This window comes from Gallus gallus, chromosome 3 (genome assembly GCF_016699485.2).
Source record: "Gallus gallus isolate bGalGal1 chromosome 3, bGalGal1.mat.broiler.GRCg7b, whole genome shotgun sequence".
NCBI lineage: Eukaryota > Metazoa > Chordata > Aves > Galliformes > Phasianidae > Gallus > Gallus gallus.
This window is the reverse complement of record NC_052534.1, coordinates 19,087,274-19,106,477: the sequence shown is the minus strand read 5'-3', so window position 1 is coordinate 19,106,477 and position 19,204 is coordinate 19,087,274. Positions and strand designations below refer to the sequence as shown.

The following is a 19,204-nucleotide window of genomic DNA, read 5'->3' as shown; positions in this document are numbered from 1 at the left end:
CATTTGGTATTTTTGGCAATAGATGTTCTGTGAGGTCCTTTTCGTCCCACGCCATTCTGTGATTCAGAAAATGAGATAAGATATATTGTGATGTGTGTATCACAGTGTGCTCGTTCTGGTTGGTGTCTGTGGGTATCAGTGTGCATTGTGGCAGCCCAGCAAGTAGGGAGGTGTCCTCTCCTGGGACAGGTGGAGCAGTTCAGGCATGTGCCATAGCCTGCTGTAGCTGCTGGCAGCTTAGCTCAAGCAGCCAGGGCTCTGGGAGCAGAAAGGCCAAAGCCTGGCTTGCTGCTGCTTCTGGGAAGTTCTGCCTGGAAAACACATCATGGGGGCACTGGAAGGTTGTAGGGAACTGAATGTCATTGCACTGGAGAGGCAAAGCTGAAATGAACCCAGGTAGACCTGACAGCCTGCGTTTGCATGAAGGGTTAGAAATAGAAGCAAAAGGGCCCTCTCAAATGAGAACAGAACAAAGTGTCTTCCTAGCCAGGCTGCTGAATCAGGAGTAATCTCAGCAGAATCTGGTCAGATGGGTTTGCTGTCAGCCTGGTTGCATCTCTGCTGGCTTCTATAAGGCACTCTGGAGCTTGGACCCCAGCACCCATGGCTGCAGGGACAGCCCAGCCTATACTCAATACCCAAACAGGGCATAGCCAAGGCTCCAGGGTTGTTCTTGTGAAAGAGATGGCAAAGTTTGGGGTCTTTTTTCTTCAAATTGAAATGAACTGCAGGAATCTGGCAGGATGGTTCATGCAGAGCTCTCTAGAGGTAACAGTTTCCTACTGGAGGAAAGAGTGGAGTGCTTTTACAGAATTATTAAGGTTGGAAAAGATGACTGTGATCATTTAGTAGTCCAACCCTTGAGGGCTGTGAAGCCCCCCAGGCAAGTGATGGGCAGTGCAGCACGGGCAGCAACCACGCGGTGTGGGGCCATAGGTTCAGTGCAAGGCATTCTCCATGGTTTCAGCTGCAGCTTTAGGAGGAAATCACTCAATAGCCTTTTTCTTCGGAAGAGTTTGCTTTACGGTATAAGGCTGAGGGGGTGTGCAAGGTCATTTCTGTAGGGCAGAGCGGGGCCCGAGGTCAGAGCTCGGCCTTTGCCTGCACACGGCTCCGGGCTCAGGCTGCGATGTGCGCTGCGGCCGAAAGAGGCAGTGGAAAAACTGAATTGCAGACGCAGCCTGAGAATGCGGGGCTTGAGAGCTTCTGTCAAGTGCAGTGAGGAGAGCGGGAGGGGAGAGCCCGGAGCTGAGCCTGCTTTCCCCTGGAATTGCCCCAAACGTGCGTGGAAGTGAAAAGTAAGAGTGGGGCAGTGCAAAGCCCGATCTGCTGCTACCGGAGGTCCTCGTCCTGCCCCCTGCGTACTTGCACGGAACCATATCCCGGCGCTTAATTGTAGCGAGGTTGCCGTTTGACCCAATTACCCTAATAAGAGGGGCGAGGGGCGCTGCAGCCGTCCTTTTTGAAAGAGGAAAAAGAGATGCGCCGGGGCTGCCCCTCTCTCCCCCAGGCTGCGGCCGGTCCCTGCCGGGCTCGGAGGGGAATAAATAGGCGGGCGGCGGCGGAGCCCTCCGCTCTCTGCCCGCAGCCCCACCACGTCACTTCGCGGCGAGGCGAGCACGTGGGGCGGGGAGCCCTTATAAATCTCCCTCTCCCTGCGCGGCCGTGATGTTATCTGCTGGCACCCGTCCCCTCCTCGCAGGGAGCGCCGCGGGGCCGGGGGAGGCGGGGGGCGCCGGGCGGAGCGCTAGGGCCAGCCCCGCGGGGGAGGCCGGCCGGCAGAGCGGAGCTGCGGCCAGCCCCGGGCGGCCGCTCCGCGCCTGCGATCCGCGGGAGGCCGTCGGGGCGGCGGCGGCGGCGGCCTCGCTGAGTCGCGGCGGAAGGAGGAGGAAGAGGAGGGAGCTGGAAAAAGCCCCGCAGCAGCGCGCAGCGGCCCGGCCGGGGGTGGGTCGGTGCATGCGGCGCGGGGCGCACGCAGCAGCCTGCGGGACGCGGCGGGCGGACGAGCAGCAGCAGCCGCCGCCGCAGCTCCGCCGCTCAGCGCCGGGGCCGGGCGCCGCCGCGGGGCCGGGGCCGCGCGCCGCCGGGCGCACACGTGCGCGCCTCTCCCGCCGCCGCCGCCGCGGGGGCTGAGCGCCGGCACCGCGGGGCTCGGCTCGGCTCGGCGCCGGCTGCGGCAGCGCCCTTCTGCCCATCACTTCTTCCCCCTCCTTTTTTTTCCTTTTTTTTTTTTTTTTTCTTTTGGGTTTTCCACCCTGCGCCGCCAGCTCGCTGCGAACAGACTCTTTTCTATTTACTTGATTTGCGAGTTTATCTATTTGCTTCGCTGGGTTTTTTTCCTCCCCCCCCTCACCCCCATCTTTTTTTCTTTTTTCTTTTTTTTTTTTTTTCCTTCCTTTTTTTTTTTTTTCTTTTTTTCTTTTTTTTTTTTAACTGCCGCTCTCTCCACCCCCGACTCTCACTAGGCTGCTTTTTTATTTTTTTGTATCACTATTGGTATTTTTTCCACTGGCGACTCCCGTGCGTTTGTGGATTGCAAGCCGTCCTTGCAGTCCGGTTGTTCACTGCATTTTGTCTGCAGATCCTCCCTTTGTTTGCACACATCCCCCTGTTATTTTTTAATATTAACCCCCCACCCCCCCACCCCCACCGTTGTCGTTCGTGGTTAAAGTCACTCTTTTTTCGGGGGGCGCTGTATTTAAGCACTTAAGATGCACTGCTATCTCCTGAGCGTGTTCCTCACCCTGGATCTGGCCGCCGTGGCTCTCAGCCTGTCTACCTGCAGCACCCTCGACATGGATCAGTTCATGCGCAAGAGGATCGAGGCGATCCGGGGGCAGATCCTGAGCAAGCTGAAGCTCACCAGCCCCCCGGACGAGTACCCCGAGCCCGAGGAGGTGCCCCCGGAGGTCATCTCCATCTACAACAGCACCAGGGACCTGCTGCAGGAGAAAGCCAACCACAGAGCTGCCACTTGCGAGAGGGAGCGGAGCGACGAGGAGTACTACGCCAAAGAAGTTTACAAAATAGACATGCAGCCTTTTTACCCCGAAAGTAAGTGCTCCGCGGACGTGATTTCGCTTGGCGGTGCCCACCAGCCCCGTACATCACAACCCCTCCCTCTTTGCTCCTTTTGCTCTCAGCATTCCATCTGGTTGCTTATAGGGCTTCCTTTAGTCGGGGGGAATGGATATGTTGAATGGGGGGGACTCGGTTGCCCCCCAGCTTCACGGCGTTCCGGATCCCTGCTGAGGTCACCCTATGTGGTCCCCAGGGGTGCCCACGCAGCCGCCCCGCTGCCCTGGGTGCAGCCTCTGAGAGGAGCCAACATCTTTCCGCTGCCGTTGTTTCCCTTGGAGTGTCTGGGTCGGGCAAGTTTCCATCTCTCCAGAGCTGAAAAGAAAAGGAGGTCTTAAAAAGAAAAAAAAAACCCAAACAAACCCACAACAAAACCCACAGCATTCCCTCCTGGGTTCCTTCGCCCCTCCAGCACTCTGTCCCATGGGTTGGTGCTCAGATTGCTCGGGCTTCCCCCTGTGTCCCTCCCCGCCCGCCCGCTCGGTGCATGAGCTCTTTCATTTCAGGTAGAGGAAAAGTTTTCCCTTCTGGGTAGCCTGGTTGCTTGGAACCTGTCTCAGCCCGTCTGCCTTCTCGCTGCTGTTAACCACTTTCTGGCGATCGGTGCCACATTTTGTGCAGTGGAAGGGTACAAACGCACCGTGCCGACCGGATCCACTGAGCGCGACTAGGAATGGCAACAACGCGCCTTTTTGTTTGGGTTGTGAGATTTAAGTGTATAGGGAGAAAAAAAGGAAAGAAAAAAAAAAAAAGAGAAAGGGAAAAACACCGCACTCCCTTAAAAGAATCTCAATCATCATCGTGCCGAGGAAAGTGAAATACCAGAAGCAGAAAGTAACTCCTCCGCTCGCGTACCCAGAGCCGCATCCCCACTATTCCGCCTCGCTCCCTTCCCTCTGTCTCCCCTCCCACCACTGGACGCCCCATCTCCTCACCGGCTGGGTCGGCAAAGCACATCCCTCTGGCTCACACAGATAATGCAGCCATCTTGGTAACTTTATCCTAGAGTTTCTAATTGCGTTTTCTCTTATTTATTTTTAGTTGAGCGAGTTGTAGCTTTGAGGCTTGCTCTGTCTTGCATGTGATCGTCCCAGGATGGCAGCCAAGGCATCCGAGCCCCGCGCTGGGCGCAGCTGCCTCCCTTTGTTGTTAAATGACAGCATCAGGTACGGGACACCCTGGCAGTCAGAGCCGTTTTAGTATTGTAATTATGGCACCATCCCTAATAGCCACCATAAATACACTCCACCCTTGTTACCCAGAGGGAAGAAATACTTTTTTTCTTTCTTTCTTTCTTTTTTTGTAAGGAAAAAAAAAATATATATATATACATTTGGAGCCAAGAGGCTATGAGCAAAGAGGTTCAGTGTAATTTGCAGCAGTAGCACCTAGGTCGGTGTTCAGGTCAGTGGGGTTTTGCTGGGTTTTGTTGAAAGCCAGCGCTTCTGTTTTGGGACCTTCTGGGTCGTGTCCTGAGTGGAGCGATGGGCACCAATGGGCAGGGCTAGAATGGCTGAGAGCCAAATGAGGGACGGTCTCTGGAGGTGAAGTGCCTCAGTCCCGACCATGCTCCATGTGTCCCCTGCTGTGAGGATACTCCCAAAGACCAACGGTCCAGAATGCGCAGTTACCTGCACTGCGCCTCTTGGGTGGTGTGGCAAAAGAGGATCTAGTTATAAAGCCTTGTCGGAGGCCAGGTTTGCACTGAGGGATCAATCCAGGCTTTGGACGAAGAGAGGAGATTGCAGGTACCTACCAACAGAGTGCATCACAAGTTTGGGATCAGAGGGCCCCGCGGCAGCAGATCCCGTCCTGCTGTGCGCGCTGCCGCGAACATCCCAGTAAGTAGGTTAACTGCTTTTCCACTGCTCTCGAGTTATACCAAACGGAGCAAACCTTTCCAAAAAAGACAGCAGGGACGAAATCGCCCCACCATATTTTAAAGGAAGAACTCGAAAGCGCAGCTCCAGGGCGTCTCAGAGCAGGTTTCTTTAACTCTGTGTTTTCTCCACGCCTGGGAGAGGCAGGAGGGAGAAGAGGGTCGCACGCTGCCGGGAGGAAGGCATGGGAAAGATCGGCGGTTCAGTCCCTGCCGCGAGCCGTGAGCGCTCGGCAACCGCCTGCGACCCAAGTATTACAAATATGCTCTAATTATACTCGTAGTCGGCCATATATCACTGCAGATCGCTGATAGGTCTTTGTGGGGCATTTTATAAAGTTCAGACTAAATATTTTTAGCAATGAGGAGATTTAAAAGGAAAACTATAAGAGATATTGTATATACCCTAAGGCATATTTTGTCTTAAATATTATCCTTGGCCAACTGTACTGTATAAATACAGTAAATATGAATAGAACTGGCGAGGTGCCAATCTCCTGGGATGAATTTTAGTCAAGAAGGTATTTATGGGATATAAATAATACTGTGTCAACATTTAAAGAAGGGATCTGATTAGTTTTGAATTTATTCATATTAATCTTTTCACATGCTGTTAGTTTAAGGCTCAAAGTAAAGTTATGCTAAGGTTTACCGATAGTTTGCACTGAGGAAGTAAGGGGGCATCTGGCATCTGGCTTGACAGTCCACTTGAGGTTAAAGACACATCCAGGGTGGAAATGGATGTGGAAATTCAGCGAGCTGAGGACTGCCGGACCCAAAACTAACAGATGTGAAAAGCAGCGGCGGAAAAAATACTACAAAGAGGTTTTGAAAAACCCAAAGGCTTTTGTTTGTGAAGCATGCCTGCGTGTGTTGTGCTTGCGGCAGTGTGGGCTAGCTGCTGGGAGCTTAACTCCTTCTCAAGTGCAGTTGGCAGCCAGAGATCGAGTCATGTTAGAGGTTTGTTGTTTATCAGTTCCTCGTGGATGATCCAGGCTATTGACTCAACCTAGTTATTATTGATCTGAGGATGAGCGATAATCATCACTGCGCTGATAATAAACAGAGATTGAATGCCAGCACAGCAAGTTATAATGCTAATGCACAGCTGGGGGACTCGAGCAAAATAGGCAGCACGTGTGTGCGAGGGATGGGCCTGATTCTGCTATCTTTATTCACGGCAGTTCTTATTGCAGACAATGAGTCTATCAGTACTGATAAGTGAAGGCTTTACAAGGCAGATTATGAGTCTTCTGCATTCTGGGAGGTGGCTCAGTAGCCCAAGAAATCGCAGTCCTTCTGGGTCTGGTTCTGATATCATGTGGATTTTGGGGTGCCTCTCCACATTCCTGCCTGAGCTTGGTGGTGGGTTTGGGAGTTGGACTTAGCAGGGACCCACAAGGCTCATCAACTTGGGATAGTCTATGATGCTGTGATTTTGGGAGCTGTGTGCCACAAATATTGCTTTACACAGGCTGTCATTCTGCTGAGCCATTTGCTTAATGAAAGCCAACATTATGAACTGCCCGTGCACAATGCCATGCTTCTACTTTGTCAACAAGGACTCGATTTACCAGCAATTACACCTATGTGGGCTCCTTTTCTTCAGGGCACCAGGGCTGTTGTGCTCCGGCCTTCCGGCACTGCCAGCATCAGCACCACGATATGACTGGCTCCAGCCGTGCAGCTCACATGCATGTGCATTTAGCACAACAGAGAACTTAATGTTTTGGGATTTCCAATGTTGTTAACGATACGAAAGCAGCCCTGAAAGGAACACCTTAGATTAAAACCTCCTAGCTGTGCTGACCTTATGGTAGGGCCCTGCAGCACCACTTTGGGGTACTGGCTCCTGTTCACTGCAGAGAGGACCTGAAGCAATGGGAAGGCTTTCCCCAGGAGGGACGTGGGAGGAACAGCTCCTTGCTTATGAACGGCACTTATTACAGGCCTCCTATGTGGGGATGTAAAAAACAGGAAATTGCAGATGGCTTTAAAAAGAGGCTGGGTTATTTTCTGGACAGTAGTCATCTACACGCTACGAGGGATAATAAAATAACGTGCTCTGGGGCGCTGACCGGGTGAAATCAGAGAAGCTCTCTTCTTTAACTCCTGCTCATGCTGAGCAGCTGTGGGGTGCAGTGCATATGGTCTGCTGCCTCCTGAACCATCCATTACTGCTGGGAGGTCATAGTCTGGTATGGTGAATCCTCCCTCACCGTGGTTCTCCCAGAGAAGCCTACAGAAAAGCAAAGACCCATGTCCTAACTTGCGTTCCTATCACTGCAAGACAGAAGCACAGGGCTGTCTTCAGAAGCTAGCGTTATGGCCCTCTTTGGATCTTTTTTTAAGAGACCCTTCCACTCTGCCATTTGTTGAGTGAAAGGTTAGCTGAGCATCACAGCCCTTGCTACACTCAGCCCATCAGGGGTGTGAGAGTTTTGCCATCTCAGAGACCCACCTGAAATCATGTCCTAGTCTTCTGCTAGTCCTAGACCTCTAGTGCTTAAGGAGGTCCATGTCTGGAGATCTGCTGGGCCTTCCTGAGGCTGGAGCTGCTGCTTGGTTTGAAGGGCTGGCAAGGGAGCAGGTGGTTGTGCAGAGACAAGGGACCATCCTAATCTTCATCAGCTGTTGCTTTTGGCTTAATTTGACCTTGATGCTGCTTCAGTTCAGTGGTGGTCTTTAATGTGAATGCATTATTTTGAAGTTGCTACTTTCAGAGTATTTCTGAGATTTTGAGGTTCCTGCTTGTGCAATTGCTCAGCAAGAAGATGAATGAGGGCTCCAGGCTGTTGACTTCAGTGACCTTCTTCAGCAAGGTACTGAAACACATGTATGAATGAACTCATGAATGCTAAGATTATATGTGTGCCCAATTAGCTTCCTGAATTGGGGCCTGGTTCACAGGATATTTGCTGGGATGAGGAAAGCCAGACTGCTCAAATCCCTCTTACTTATTTTAAATCTGTTATTTGGGCATCAGAGCCCGGCCAGAAGGAAACATGGTGCAAGGTTGCTGAAACCTGCAGATTTGTGTGGGACAACAGGATGAGGAGTTGAAGAAACTTGCATTTTACCTCCTTCCAGTGTGACCAGTTGTTGCTTATTCTCTACCAACACAACAGGCCCCCCTGAAATACCTCTTACCCTGCAGTATATGTTCTCCAGCACCCACCTTTGATTTAGGGGGGGTGTGAGAGTTTGCAGCCATCCCTGCAGCAGATTTGTGGCAGAGAGAATGGGGAGGACCTCATTCAGGTTTTCATTTGGAAGATGAGAGAGGTTTGCTGTGTTTTTTTCTTTTTTCCTCCCATGCGTGATACTCATTGATGCATTTAGGATCTTCCCAATACAGTTGAGCTATTTCCACTGAAATCTTAAGGCAGAAGCCTCTCTTAGTTTTTAGACAAGACCTTGCATGCTGAGATGCTGGTAAGTGCCCGAGATTCTGACATACTACTGCAATGGAAACAGCTTGACTTCAGGTTATCATAAATAACCGTACAGATTGCTACAAATGAAAAGTTGACCTTATAGCTGACCCTGTTTTGAGCTGGAGATTGGACTAGATGTCCTTTACAACTTGAATTAATCTGTGATCCTCATAATGATAATGTTAAATGCAAGAAAAACAATGCATGATGTTTCAAAACCCATAGGGTGGTCTCGAATCAACTATCACCAAGTTTCTAAAGATGTGCTTTGTTCTGTGAATCTTATGTTTGTTCCTCTGCATCACAGCTTCCCTGCACCAAAAAGTTCCTGTTCTTCTACCCTCTGCCCCCATTTTTCTTTTGTTTTTCTTGTGTGAATGTTTCTTTTCAAATAAGCCTCACAGGTTGCATGTAAATAGAGTATTGTATTACATTTCAGCCAAAGCTGTAGCATCCTTTAGGCAAACCGAGGGGCAGAAAGGGAAATGTTGTGATGCTGACCTTTTGCTTTGTTTGTTTGGCTCCTTCCCACCATATCTAACCCACACTGCACTGACAAATACCGCATCTGTCTTGACAGGCGCGTTCACAAATAGCCATTCATTCATAACTTGGAGCTGCTGCAAGGCTCCGTAGTGGTTGCTTAATCTGACAGTTGTGCGTTTGAGTGGAGACTTTAAAGAAAAGCCTTTGCAAAATGACCGTCCGTTCAGTCTGACTTTGGGAAAACCAGGAGGGAGGTCTTGCGTGAAAGAGGATACTGTGCTTAAGTATGTGTGTGTGCATGTGTGCACACACGCGCGTGTGCATATATTTCAGAGTTTTGAAACATCTGGTGTTGCCAAAGCCCAAATTGGAATGTTCTGGGAAGGATAATTTAATTTTTAGCTTCTGGATTCATTTCAGTGATGGTAATTTCAACACTTCCTGGGGAGAGTCTATCAGTGGTTATGTGCATCAAATGCAGCAGTAAATCTGTCATTCTTTCCATTTCAGTTTTTCAGTCTTACAACTTCGTTATTTTTCCCTGTTTGGCTGATGTTAGTATCCAATGTTTTCCCTGGCTTCATCTCTTTTAAACCCCTGCCTTGAATTTTAAAAGGCAAGCTAAGCCTGCTGAAGTTCCTTCTCTTGTTTTTGTTTATGTATAGCATTTGCGATTCAGCAGCGAGCTCAGCTGATGTTAACTTATCTTTATCATAGTGATGATTGAAAGATAACAATCAGAACATGTTGGTTTTCATTCCTTGGGGGAGGGTGGGGGGGAAGAAAAGCCAACAGCTCCGTGAGTGGACACTGTACTAAGAAGAGTGAAGAACTAGCAGCCCTGACTCTTTGGAAGTGTCAGAGAGTACCTAGCAATCCTGTACTTGAAAAAGGCTTCTGGGCAGTAATAAGAAGAGCCTGCCTTTGTGCATACAGATGATCTCTAGTACCTCTGGCTGATCAAAGAGTAGCCCTTGCTCATGTGGGTGAGCCATGTCTGATGGAATGTATAAATTGACTTTCCAGGGTGAGCAGTAATGAAGCACTTTTGGACTGTTCAGATGAGTTCTAGGAAAGGACAGTCCATGCAGAACTTTTCATGTCCCAAGTCACATATAAACATGGTGCAGCAAATCTGTCCTCTTTGGATGCAGTGGTGGGTTAAGATAATGCCAGAAGAGGCTGTCAGGCATAATGTGATCAGAGTCCAATGCTCACCACAGCCTTTGGTAGGCTGCTGCTTCTTCCACTGTTAATTGCTTCCAGGGCTGGGACAGATTGGGAAAGCTGGGAGGTGTCACTGCTGCCCTGGGAACACAGCAGCAGAGAAGCAGCTTTTACCTCTGTGTTGAACTTGTAACAGTCACACTTCTGGGGTTTGATGCAGGAATCAGTCCAGTTGACTGGGTAGTATCACTCCATGAATACCTTGTAAGTAAAATTTGTGGAGACTGGGATCAGATCCACTGACATGTATGATACCAGCAGTTTATTTATTTATCCGTGCACCTACGGGCAGTGTTTCCATATTTGCTCTTTGGGAAGGATATTGTGTTCGCAGTATATTGTGTTCTCCAACATGATAGAACATTTTAGTCTGCCTGGAGATGTGCTGGATCTATGCAAATCCTTGATGTTCTCATTCTCGCCCAATCTATGAGAGATCCAGCCCCGTTTTCTTGGCTGTTATAGCTGGCGCTGGGCTTCCCTGGCAGAGCAAGGGCTATATGTATCTTGTGCCAATCACTGCTCTATATCAGTTTTTTTCTCTGATGCACACTTTGGAAGTGAAGTAGCCACATTTCAACATTGAGGTATGCTGAAAGATGCCTGTACGTTTCATTTGTGGTGCTTGTTGCATGTTTACCTAGCGTATAATGGTAGGCTATTGCAGCAGACAGTATATAGAGCTTTAGGTTTGCAAGCGAGGAACAAGTTCCAGCTTTCTTGAAAATGAATTTGCTGCTCTGATCTGGTGAAGTGATAGGAACTGAGAGGCTCCCTGCCAGGGTATACAGTTTGGAAAGGAAGGGAGCTAAGTAAGCATCTTAGTCCCACTTAGGATGGACTTGAGCAGATTGTTGGGGGTCGGAGCTGTCTCTCCCTCTCTTAATCTGGATTCTTTATCCTGGTTTATCTTTCTCCTCGATGCTAGGAGCCATGTATTTGGAAACTTCACATCCCTCTTGCTAATCAGGGAAGAAAAGAACCCCAAAAGGATCTAGAAAAAGAGATCTTTATAAAGGTGGCCAGAGGCTGAGTTACAACACTATCATGTATCTGAAGGAACTTGCCTCCTTCCAAGTTGGAGTCCTATTATTTACCCACTTTACTGGGAGACTTAATTTTCTCTGGCTGGAAGTGTATTTGTTGAGGTAGAGTTTGGAAAGAAATCTGCCTAATGCACGCTTGCCACAAGGCCAGCTATACATGTGATACAGCCAAACCTTTCCATTCTTCTGCCTTTTGAGAGTATGTTCCCCAGATTAAGGGCTGTGGTCCAAAGCCTGCTGAAAACACTGGAAGTCTTTCCATTGACTACAAAAGTCTTTGGATCAAGCATTAAGTACTGTTCCTTTGTTTCAGAGAACAGCCACATCTTCAAGATATATCGGGACGTGTTACTCTAATGTGGTACTTTCCCTTTTATTGAGTTGCTGCCAGAGATGTTCTTCTGCGTAAAGCTTTGCAAAAAAAAAAAAAAAAAATCACTTTAAAAGCAAACACCATAGTAGCTTATTGATAGAAGCATGTGATGGCAGATGTCATCTGGGAGCAGCATATGGCAGCAACATGGCAAGAATTGCAGGAAAGGAGGCATGAGTTCATGTCGTGTACTTCTTAGGTATTCCACACCTCCCCCTAAAATAAATGACCATGTGACTGCAAAGGTCTTGCCAAATAAACACGCCACAATATATCTCTATCATCTTCCCCACAGTGAGTTTTTGTCTTAAAGTTCATCACTCTGCATCCACAGGCTTCTTACAAACAAGGATAAAATCAGACCTTGGCACCCAGAATCTCAAGGCTGTGAATAAGAATGTGGCAAATCCCTGAGCAGTGGACTGTGAAGAGAGGTCAGGCTTAAGCCAACGAGGTGTTTTAATGTTATCAATAAAATCCTGAAAGTCAGGTCTGAATGGAGCCAGAGCCACGAAAACAACTTCTAAAAGTCAATTTACTGCATGATAAATGCTAAGTTTACAGGCTGGAAAGCCAGGTAGTGCTGGAACAAGAACTGTGCTGATAGCATGAAAGTGCATGTGGTTTTCTGTAAAGCCTCTCTGAGTAGATATGTCACAAAGTGCTTTCCGAAATAATGAGTTAACTTCTGAGGTACTTTTTTTTTTCTTTTTTTTTTTTTTCTTTTTCTTTTCGTGGATGAAAGGTTGGAACAATTTAATTTCGAGTTGGTAAAGCCACTCCAGATTTTTTCCTTGTGTTGTTGAAGTTGGAATCTGTGCAGTGATTGTTTAGGCAAGCAGAACCGTCATTGTGGCTGGGGTTTTAAGAAGCACCTAAAGGAGCTAGGAATTTCACTCCTGCTTGTTACTTTCAGGATCCCAGCCTTTTACTTAGATAAAGCCTGAGCCAGGTAAATCTGCTTTGCTGATTAGAAATGTCCTGGATTCTGTTTTATATCACGTTTGTGTTAACTACTATGTATTTTTCAAAGCTGGGAAGACTCACCAGCCTCTACAGGTCTCAAAAAGTAAAAAAAGAGGCAAGAAAGAAAAATTTTATTTTATCTGAGAAAATCATCTCTATTCTGGCACTTCCTATGTCATGTTGAACAAAATTGAATCCCAAGCAATTTGAACTGTGATATGAAACCAAAGGGCTTGATTCTTATTTAATTTAAGGCAATATTACAGTGTCACAGGGTGTGAAATGCCTTAATGTATCGGCAGCCAGACTTGGAAGCAGGTTTCTGAGCAAACCTTGAGGTTACTTCTCAGCTGAAGAAGATATTCATTTCAGCAGGTAGGCTGTCAGTTGTTGCCAATGACCAATACTGTACTGTGCTTTTGGAAGGCTCAAGCTCATGATGCTCTGGAAGATCTTGAGTCATTGTAGAATGGACATTGACTAGAAGCCACCATTATGATCTTCCGATATCTCTACGTGCATAGAATTTCCAGGCCATAGAATTTCCCTGAATTCATTTGGTAAATTGTTCCAGCAACTAGTTATATACATTTGAAATGAGCATCTTGGTGATAAAAGTTTGTTGAGCATCAAGTTCTAACCTTTGACCCAGTTTAAAGCTTCACTCACTGTCTGGAAGACTGCTGTCAAATTTGTGTCCATCATGTGGGCATCTACAGGAGAAAGAAGTTTGGCAGATGGGTGATGATCCCGTTTCAGAGACCATGAAATGGGGCTGCCAGGAGCTCAGTGCGGGCTGCTTTACCCAGCTTTGTGTGAGTTTCAGATCCATAGTCTTTGACTGGGCCAGTTTTTAAGATTAGCGTACTGTGCTCCTTGAGGCACTTCCTAGCCCTTTTGTAGCTGTTTTCGCCACTCCCATCTGAAACCCCTCTGCTTTATTTACACACCGGTGGGATTGTGGAAAACAGCAGTTCAGAGCAGTTCTATAGACTGTGCTGTTATCAAACACGTGCATATTACAGTCTCTCCGCTCTTATTCATGATTCTACAGTTTATACACCTAATTTCAGCGGTAACTTTGCTAGGAGCTCTACTAGGAGAGGTAAAATTCATATTTGACTGATTACCAACCAGGGCGTTCCCCTCCCCAGGTCTTTTTCAGAGGTGCTGAATCTCAGGATGGAATCCCCTACTCTGTAAGTATGATCTCGATCCTCTCTTCCTAGGGTTATGTTTTTTTATCAGTCCTGCTGACATCTATATCTTGGTGCCTGTGCATACCAAGCAGTCTAAGTCACTTGTATTTGTGATGCGACATCTTCAGTACTTGTCACATCTCTATAATTATTTCATCTGCAATTGGTTAATAGTGGCTTAGTTTCCTTCCAGGTCACTGATAAAAATATTACATAACAGAGGACTGTAAAATGAGCCTTATGGGACCTTGTTAGAAGCCTGTCTTTCAATAGTGGTTTCCTGTCTACCATTATATTTTGAGTCTCATAAAAAAGCAAGGCTTTGATTCCTTTACTGTGTGGCCATGTTGATGTCCTGCTGTTCCTGATTCTTAATGAAATCATTATGTAACACCAGCTTAAATGTCTTATAGCTACACGAGTATATTATATTTAAACAGTTGTTTTATCAACAGGACTACTGGCCCTACTCACTAAGATCCTGGATCAATGGGGTCTGTTTTCATGTTATGTATACTCCTCTAACTCCTATGAGTTGATTCTCACTCCTGCATTGTGCATCTTTTGTCTGGGATCGATATAAGGCTGACTGTGTATGTGAGATTGCATAGGTTACTCTGTCTAGACAATATATATTAGCAAATATGTTCCTTAATTGTAATCCTGAAGATACTGTCCAGTGTTTGGGATCTGCTGAAAGCCAATGGCACTGAATTAGATAGCTCCTCCTACAGCTCTTTACATAGTCTTGATACAAGTTACCTGGTCTAGCTCATTTCACAATGTCTCATTGCATTAACTGTTGTTTTGGGACCTCTTGAATTGCTGCTGGAACAGAAAAATCAGGGCTGCCTGGCTTTTTTATTTACAGAAATGTATTTCTTATTTCTGTTCTGTTAACTTCAACAGGTTTTTATCTTGTATTGGATGACTACCACATTATTAAATGTCATCTTTAAGTTTCTTGGCCATTAAGCACTCATGCCTGCTTGATTTTCTCATTTGCTGTCTGCAGTTCTTATTTTCTGATGCTTTTATTTTCTGTCATGACTTTTACTTGTACTATATTGTTGTTTTCTAATTTTATCCCCTTACAGTTGCAGTCAGGGTCTGTCATAGACAGTTTTCTGTCTTGAGAGGTCTTATTTGTTGATGATGGGACTATATTACTTCTGCCTGCACAGGATACTAAATATTTGTCCATAATCCTTTCCACTTTTCTCTGTAAATACTTCTGTCCAACCGTTGCATCTCATCACTCTATTGTATCAATCTTTGTATGACTGTCTCCTTCATAATACTAAGCCTGAATTCACGCAAAGTAGTGACTTTGTGATTTTGCACAGAAGACAAGATACCATGATTAGTTTTACCTAAGCTGTGAATCTTTCAAGTCATATCTGGGTAACAAAAGGATCTCAAAGTAAACTGGCACTTAACCTGTGTCCTTGAAGGTTCTTAGTTTGCTGAAGTGTGGTTATGTTGCAATGTTAGGCCTTTTGGGAGTCAGGCTTCCTGAGCATTGCTCAAGAAAGGCCAGGTACTTAAATAAGAGGTCTTTAGAAACCAGCTGATCAGAGAACAGTATCTCATCAAGAAACAGTTATAAAGGTTCAGCCTAACTAAACTGATTCCCTCATGCTTCTGGGAGAGGTGTAGCTCCTAACTCTGGAATGGGGAGTAGATGGAGATAATGTATGCAGTGCTCAGTCAGCATCTCTCAAAGGATGGTTGTGAGGTTGCAAGAAATGGTGTGGAAAATAAATGATGTTTTGGTCTTTCTTTTCCACATTCAGTGACACAAGGTAGTGACTCTGTTGCAAAGAAGTAAGTGGAGAGTTGCTCAGTCATCTGAGCCCTTAGTCTATAAAGAATGTGTTAAATATGCTGTAGATGGCAGGATGGATCATAATTCATCCTAGTTTTTAGGAATTAGAAAAAAGACATCAGAACTAGGAATGCTTGTACTTAAATAGTAGAGTTGCTGCTCTCTTTAAGTCTTTCCTCTTAAGGCTAAACTGGAGTCAATTTTATCTTCAGGGAGTAGTCTGATGTGGACAAGTTACTCTACAGAATAGAATAACCAGCTTTTCAGAATTAATCTTCTGTTTGACAGCCAGGATTCTATACCTTGATTTGGAGCCAGTTATACGTGAAGCTCTTTAGATATGCTCCTTCAAGCTGTGTGGTACTGTTTGTTCTGCAGTTTCCGATCCCCTCTGTGTTGAGCTCCGTAGTAGTCTCAGGCCTCAACAAGCAGTTGTACAATCTATGAAGCATTTTAGGGATCTGCTGGGTGGAAAGCAGAGGAAGGAGATGAAAGCTGAGCCGGCAGGTGTGCGCTTCCTGTGCCCTGGCAGCTCAGGGCAGTAAGTTCTGCAGGCATGAGAGCTGTCTTGAACAGAGGATCACCTTCTCTGTGCTTTTCCATTCCTGATTTACACTGGAGCAGAGTGTAAATAATTTTAATTGCAATTACTGCTCTGAAGCAGGAAATTTTGCATGATTTTAATGTGGTTAAAAACATTTACTTCCCTCTGTCTCTAACATTCATCTGTTACCCACTGTCTTTGTCTTAATCATTTAAAGATGCTTTGAGTCTGTGAATCTTGACTTCTCCACAATGCACACAAAAAAGTCGCTTTCTTTTGCCTTTCCTTTCCATTACACTTCTATTACTTCTTGTATAATTCCTTTTTTTTTTTTTTTTTTTTTTTTTTTGCTCCCCAGAGTGCAAGAGTTGGACAATCCAACCTGCTTTTCTTGAAAATGACTTGCTTTCATTTCCTCCTCCAGCCAGGGAATAGTTTGGAAACTCAGTTCCCTGGACCCTTGGCTGAGCAGGAGGCAGCCAGCTGCAAGGGCTGCCAGCTGGGAACAGGAGCGCTTCCTGGCAGAGGTGGGGCCAGAGGAGCCCTGCCTGTGCTGTGGGACTCGCTTTCATCTCCTGCACTCAACAAGGAAGCACTGAAATCTCCTGCCCGCAGTTTTATCTTCCAGTTAGAATTGCTGAGCACTGAGGCCCACTCTTTTTTATTAATATTGTTAATTAAAAAAAAAAAAAAAAAGAGCTACTTTCTCTTCTAAGTAACAATAGATGAAAAAAATACTAATCTGTGCTGGACAATCCAGAGTGAATTTCTATGGGTGTGATTTTGAACAAGGGAGGATGGGCACTCCCATCTGCCTGGCAACCATCACTATCACCTTCAGTGAATCGTCTCATTGTGTAATCATGCACATTCAATTATTGTGTTACAAATGGGATCCAGGTCTGTGCTTTATCCATTTTTAAAGCTCTGGGGACATTTGGATTTGTGGGTTTGGTTTTGGAGCACTGAGCTTTGCGGAATATCTGAGCCCTTTTGCTGAGGTGAAGTGCTGGGCAGAGGAGCGCTTCAGCACTGTAGTTGTATTTAGTGACTTGCAGACAGGTTGCTGTCAGCAACACAGCAAATCCTTTATTTAATGGGATGTTCTTCGAAATGAAATTTTGCAGGTTTCCTGGTAAAACTCAATTAAACTCAATTCCTTGGTCTGCACTGTTGGAATCTTTAACAGAAGTGCACAAGTGAGAAGAGTTCTCTTCTAAGCCTCTGAGATGTCCAAAAGCATCTGTCCTCTTTCATGGTTTCATCACAAGTATGATATAGAAGAGGTCCTGGTGTGAAAATGACTTCTGTGCATAATGTTTTCTGTTATTTGTGTCCAGGTCTGACTGACATACCTCCATCTTTCAGCATTCTCTGACTAAAGTCAGCAAATGATGAGGGGCACTTCTGAAGAACTGATTGTTTCATTAGCATCAGCAGCATGGGAATCCTTCCCAAAGCACAAAACCTTGTTATCATAAGAAAGCAGGGAGGAGGATACAATTTCTTTGATACATTGAAGTGTCTTTGTTTTCCTGTTATTGTGAAATTCTAGATAGGGTGAGCTGGGCTTTACACACTTCCAGGCTGGGTTGATGCAATGCATGCTTTTCAGGTTGAGCTCCAAAATTGACCGTGGCTGACTTACCCAAAAAACAGGCCATATCACCCAGAGCAAATACATGAGATTTGTGCTGTGCAAAAAAACATTTTCTCCATCAGAGTCATTCTGGTACAAATTCATGTTTCTGACTGGAAGTTGGAGTGTCTGGGATCCTCCTGTTGTAGAGACTTGGCTAGCCTAAAGTAAATATGAGAATGCCTATCTTACCTTCAGTGTTACAAAGCAGTGATATTGTTTTTGGGTATTGACAGCTGAGCAGGTAGGCACGGGCACTCTTATTTCAATGGAATTGGCAGCTATGGCAGCTGTGCTGGGTCATTAATAATTTTCTCATCACTTTTGACAAGGAATTTAGATTTTTATTGATGTCACCAAAGAAAAAAAATGTGAAAGGAGTCTTGTTTTTCTGTGCTGGAAAAGTGCAAAAAAAAGAAAGAACTTCACTCTGGATATTCTTTTTCTTTTTCTTTTTTCCCTTCTTATTGAGAGGTGCTAAGTAAAACATCCATGGGTAGGAGCAATTCAGCTGGGGCAGCTGTAGCTGCCCACGTTTGATGAGTCAGGGCTCTCCAGAGCTCCTGTGACAGAGATCCTTTTCTTTGCTCCCATTCTGGTCCTGTGAGTGCCTCAGCCAACTTTCACCCCGTACTGCAGCTGCTGACAGAAAGGTTTTCTGATGTGTGGAGCCAAGGGCCAGCCACAATTTGTCCATGTATTTACAGGGATCATTTCACTCCAGTGGAAGCACAGCCAAGTATTTCTTGATAGAAACATTCTGCATCCATCTAACAACACTATCCAATTGAGGCAAAGTGAAGAATGCCGCAATATTCGTGTTACAGTTGCTTAAGCTCCAGTGAGAGATCAGGAGTCCATTGTGAGAGGTGCTGTTGGTCTCGCTGTACTCCCAACCCTACAAACCTTCCTGTCTGAACTTAAAGTCAGATAAGAGTGCTCCATAGTTTAATCAGTTACAACACAAAGAGCATGTGTGATTAGAAACCAAGACTTTAATGCGAGTTTAAATATGTCTTTGTGGGATAGTGTTCATCTTCTCATGGCTGCACTAGTCCAGCATGCTTATCTAGGAAGCGATTGTACATGAGAAGTGGAGAAGCTTCTTATGTCATTCAGTACTACTGGTGTTTTTTTGTTTGGTTGGTTGGTTTCTTCTTTTGCTTTTTTTGAGGGCAGTCATTAATCATGACCTCCAGTAACTTATTTCTCATCAGCAGCATGGTGAGTCTGCAAAGAGAAATTAGAGTCAAGAGGATATTTTCCCAGAAGATTACAACAGTTGTACTGGAGGTCAAACTTTTGGCTTCAGCTATTGGCCTGTTTCACTTTAAACTTGAAATGTACATCAGCAAAAGCAGCAAGTTCGAAGTTTAGGATGAAATAATGCCAAAGACTAAGAAAAAAAGCATATCGTAGTAATTTTACTGAAACTTCACCATCACTCTTCGCACTGAATATAACTTTCCTTTAACAAGCTAACCCAAGACAATGAATCACCA

The 19,204-nt window shown here is 46.0% G+C and overlaps 1 protein-coding gene and 1 long non-coding RNA gene across 3 annotated transcripts in view; one reads left to right on the top strand and one right to left on the bottom strand.

Moving 5' to 3' along the window:
• The first annotated feature begins 2,211 nt into the window (after positions 1-2,211).
• TGFB2 (transforming growth factor beta 2) overlaps positions 2,212-19,204 on the top strand; it is a 63,425-nt gene continuing 46,432 nt past the window's right edge. For both annotated transcript variants that reach the window (NR_173701.1, NM_001031045.4), the window contains exon 1: positions 2,212-3,054. Coding sequence is in view for 1 of the 2 variants with exons in the window: in NM_001031045.4 (NP_001026216.2) it covers positions 2,712-3,054 (343 nt within the window). In the remaining variant the exon portion in view is untranslated. The remainder of the gene's footprint in view (positions 3,055-19,204) is intronic.
• On the bottom strand, positions 3,003-4,198 carry LOC107052949. Its single transcript, XR_001465801.4, has 2 exons — positions 4,014-4,198; positions 3,003-3,393 (listed from the first exon to the last, which is right to left on the bottom strand). It is a non-coding gene; the product is annotated as an uncharacterized LOC107052949 (long non-coding RNA).